The sequence below is a fragment of the Cucumis sativus genome, chromosome 6 (assembly GCF_000004075.3).
Source record: "Cucumis sativus cultivar 9930 chromosome 6, Cucumber_9930_V3, whole genome shotgun sequence".
NCBI lineage: Eukaryota > Viridiplantae > Streptophyta > Magnoliopsida > Cucurbitales > Cucurbitaceae > Cucumis > Cucumis sativus.
Window position 1 is genome coordinate 17,490,612 of NC_026660.2, and position 5,014 is coordinate 17,495,625.

General features: G+C 29.8%; 1 protein-coding gene across 1 annotated transcript; it reads left to right on the forward strand.

Moving 5' to 3' along the window:
* Window positions 1-347: 347 nt before the first annotated feature.
* LOC101209625 (gibberellin 20 oxidase 1-D) lies at window positions 348-3,281 on the forward strand. The gene is made up of 3 exons (XM_004144247.3): window positions 348-901; window positions 1,520-1,841; window positions 2,749-3,281. Exons 1-3 carry the CDS (start codon window positions 360-362, stop codon window positions 3,019-3,021), a joined length of 1,137 nt encoding a protein of 378 aa, XP_004144295.2. The 5' UTR covers window positions 348-359; the 3' UTR covers window positions 3,022-3,281.
* The last annotated feature ends 1,733 nt before the right edge of the window (window positions 3,282-5,014 follow it).

Consider the following 5,014-nt stretch of genomic DNA (forward strand, 5'->3'; position numbering starts at 1 on the left):
TTAAGAATTTAGTTTAACGGTAATTGAAGATTTAATTTCTCACCAACCCTATTTTTTTATTAAAAGTAAAATTTAAAAAATTATAATTTATTTTGAACATCGATGTGAGTGTCAGGACCATTTTACATATTGTACGTCAACTAATTTTTATGAGACAACTCGTTGAACAATATAACATTTGAGAGTAAAAAAATTCTATACAACATTAAATCCGAAATAGTGAACATGTTGTATTAACTATGGTTGGATTGTGACCTAATGAATTACTCGACCAACGTATGTATGGTGAAAAAGGAGTTATATATATATATGAATGGCAAGCCCCTTATCATTGTGCCACACTTTACTTTTCCATCACAATGGATTCAAATATCTCTCAATTAGAATCCCAAGAGCAAGCACCCAATGAAGCACTTCCTTTTCTCCACGCTTCCAAATTAACCCATAAAACCCTATTCGTACAATCCAAATTTATTTGGCCAAAAGGGGATTTAGTAGAAGCTTATGAAAAGCTAAGTGAACCACATGTGGATCTTGAGGGCTTCCTCAAGGGAGATAAAAAGGCAACCCTTGAAGCTTCCAAGCTCGTGAGGAAAGCCTGCTTGAAACATGGCTTCTTCCAAGTTACTAACCATGGCGTCGATCAAAATCTCTTGGCCACTGCCCTTCACGAAATGGGACCTATTTTTAACCTTCCTTTTAACGTTAAGACGAGGGCCTCTCAATCCCACCCTGCCAAAATGTGGGGTTTTTCTACTGCTCATTCAAATCGCTTTTCTTCAAAGCTGCCATGGAAGGAAACTTTCTCTTTTGGGTTTGACCATTGCAATAGCTTCAATAATGAACCATCTGTTGTTGATTTCTTCTCTTCCACTCTGGGCAAGGAATTTAAAGAAATTGGGTATGGTATTCAAACCCCTATATCTCAAATTAAATACTAATAAATTTTGGAAAAAAACATGTATCTGTTCGTTGCATGATACATTTTTCTTTTTCTTTTTTTCTTTAGAAGTTATTTTTATTTTTTATTATATATTTTCAGTGTGATGCAGAAAGATTATACACAATATTGATAAAAGACTTTAGGAAAAAAAATACGAATTTTAAGAAAATTTACATTTTTATCCTAAGATATCTTAGTTTTATTCGATCTCTATATTTCAAAAAGTTAAACTTTTAATTAACTAAAATTTGATGATATTTTAGTTTTTAGATTTTCAAATGTTACAAATTTATTCTGCAGATTTGATTTTCTCTCCAACTTTATCCATTTAACTTCAAATTTAATTCGAAATAATTATGGGTGAAGTTTTAAAATTAATTTTAATAGTGATAAAAATTTGTGAACTTAATTAATTATAATTTTCTCAAATTAATAAATATAGCTGATTAATACTAAAGATTGAGAGGAAGTAATTGGTGAAAAGTTTAGGTGTATGGAAAATGTAAAGCTTGAAATTTATGGTTTAAATTGAAATAAAACTAGAGAATGATTTGGAGAAACTTGAACAATGAACAGGGTTATATATGAAAAGTACTGCGAAGCAATGAGGGACCTTTCACTAGCATTAACCGAGCTCTTGGGAATAAGCTTGGGACTGGAGAGATCTCATTTTCGCAAGTTTTTCGAAGATGGAAGCTCCATAATGCGATTGAACAGCTACCCAATTTGCGAACAAGGCGGCGTGGCCCTCGGTACTGGGCCTCATTGCGATCCAACAGCCTTGACCATCCTCCACCAGGACCAGGTCGGTGGTCTCGAAGTCTTTGCCAACAACCAATGGCACTCCGTTCCTCCCACTCCTAACGCACTCGTTGTTAACATTGGTGATCTTTTCATGGTTAGTTACTCGAACAAATTACAAAATCAAACACTTTCATTCTCCCTCTCTCTCTATATCACATCTTCCTTTACATCATCTCAAAAGCTTCCGTATTCAAAAAAATATATTTTAAGTATTCTTATCTCGTAATCAATTAATCTCTCTCTTTAAATTTATTTTAAACTTTTGTTTGATGTATGATAAGAGTGAGATGCATAGAGATAGGTGTATCTTGAGTGTATTGCACCTTTCAAATTAATTTTAAAAAAAGAGAGATTTCAAGAACTACCCGTATTATTTCAAAACACTTAAAATTGGATTTTAAAAACAATTTAAAATTGAATAAAATTTATAGCTGAAACAAACAACTGTTTGTAAGTTTAGCTCTCAAAGTAAAAAGGACAATGTGAAATGGTTGTCCGATGCAAGCTTAAATTATCACTCAACGGAACTGTATAAGTTTAATTGATGGATTAGGGTAAAGCTAAAAATCTTTTTAATCAATTATAAAGGAGAAAAGGGAAATGCAACAATGTTATATAAATAGTATACCCAAAAGTCATAGGTCTCAACAAATTTAAGGGTTATTGTATTGAGAAGTGCTTTTAGTAATAATAGTTAATTGCATAGCAACGTCTATACAAAAATTACAAATAGAGCACAATCTTAATGTATTGTGTTATATCTCTAAATAGTTTGGAATTAAAGAGTATATTTAATTTATGTTCCTACATTTAGTTACATCAATTAAAAAATTGAGATTGTCAATTATAGAGAGCATAAAATTTTGGTCTACCAAGTAAAAATATCATATTAAAACAAGATTTGTACCCTTATAGGAAGCTAAATAAACCATCGACTCACCGAAAAATTTAACACTGAATATGAGATTATAGAATATAGTTTGGTAAATTATTTTGTGTAGGCACAGTGTAATGGAGAATACAAAAGCTGCGTGCATAGGGCGGTGGTGAACAACTACAAGAAGAGGAGGTCATTGGCATTCTTCCTTTGTCCAAGGAAAAACAAGGTAGTGAGGCCGCCAGAGAAACTTGTCGCCGACGACGAGTCCAGAAAGTATCCGGATTTTTCCTGGTCTGAGCTGCTTGAATTCACACAAAAACACTACAGAGCCGATGCAGCAACACTTCAAAACTTCACCAAATGGGTCGTGTCTTCGAGGCCATGTGGTCATTAATGGCTATGGATTCTTCATTTTATCCGTCAGCTAATGATAGCTTTTATCAGTTGTTTTGTTTGGTGAAGTGTGAAGTTTGGATTAGTAATAATTGGTTACAACTATATATTTTGCACTAATTTAAGATTAAGAGAGTCAAATAATTGTGAGTGAAATAGTGGATGATATGTTGAATTTATATTACTACTACTTGTAAATCATTGACTTTATAAGAAATATTATTTTCGATTATTGTATGAACATTTAGTTTTTAGTTCAAATTTCTCCTATCCCATTCCGTATGCTAAAAGAATATATTGTACTAAAAGTCTATTATGAAATTACAATAAAATCCAATTGAGAAAATAAAAGGAGAATAGAAAAACTTTGGCCCGTTTGATTTTCTGATCGAAAAATTGTTTAAGAAAACAAAGAATTCAATAAAAAAAAAATATATATATATTTTTCAAACCATGCTTGCTTTCAATTTACATTTTTCAAATTTGAATTCAAAATTCAAAATTGGTATTTGATCCTGAATTTGGAAATTTAAGTATCATGTTCATAGTTTCTGACAAAAAAAAAATTAAAAAACAAAGAAGATAGTTTGTTGTTTTTGAAAATTAAATATCTCAAAGAGTTGTTTTTGAAAACCAACAAAGCAGATTTTGATTAACAACTTTTAAAAAATAAAACAAAGGTGCAGAATATTTACTGGAACAATTTTGATAATGGAAATAGCCCACAGGCTTACGATAGAAAATTCCAAAAACGTCTCGTGATTAATTGGAATTCAGCGCGTAAATTTCGGTAGCCAGTTAATGTAAATGATTTTTTCAAGATTTTATAATACGCGATCGTTTAGATTGTGCACGATCATTTACATTTGTTAGATGATCGTTTACCTTTGATCATTTAAATTAGGATAGCTAAATCTCAACAATCATTTAGATTTGGAACATGATTGTTTAGATTTGACTCTTTTTGTACACGATCGTTTACATTTGGCAATCTAATATCCCAACGAATTTTTTTCATGATCTTTTATAATTCTCACACGATCTTAAAAAACCAAATAACAGTTTGAAAGAAAAAATATCACGATCTTGAACTAAATAACAATTTGAAAAAAAAATATAAACAAATTACAGAAGAAATTAGAAAAAGACGATGAAAAGGAAACGAAAAATTGCACAAAAAAGATGAAATGGAAATATTTTTAAAAAAATGGCAGAAGAAGAAAAAAAACGATGAAAGAGAAAATACGAGAAAAAAAATATTTGAGGAGAGAAGAGAAGCACAACCCTAATTTTTAATTTTTTAAAAAATGGTAAATTTCATATATTTTTTCAATTTGTGAGACTGGTGATAAATATCACCATTTTGTGTGTTGTCTTATTCATGAAAGTTAATCTTTTAATTGGTTTTCCTTGTATTTTTCAAAAGATTAGGCTTTTTTTTTCTTTTGTTAGAAATGAGTTTAAATTTTACAAATGAACATAATTTCATAATTTTGCTTGCCTTATATATTTAGCAAATGAATTATATTAGTAATAAAATGGAAATTAATTAGGATAATTTACATAAATATAATAAAACTAAAAGTATTTACGCATGTTATAACAAAAAGTTGTATGAAATGACAAAAAAGATTAGAAAAAACACTCTATAGCACATTTTTTTGCATATGGCAAATATGAAAAATATGACAAATAATTAGATATATCATAGGGTTATTCACTTCTAAATTTTCTAGAGGAAATTGTATTAGATATATGACAAAATTTTTTAGAAAAAAATAGTCTATAGCACATTTTTTTTACATATTGCAAACATGACAATAATGAGAAGTAATTAGGTATTTCATACGACTATCAGAGGGATATAAGAAGATTATCAGCTTTTAAATTTGCCATTTTTGTAATTTAGAAAATGTAGTGACACGTGTCTATTATCTTAGATTTTTTTTGCTATTTTTGCAAATGTCCTAAAACAAAAGTCCATGAAACCTGTA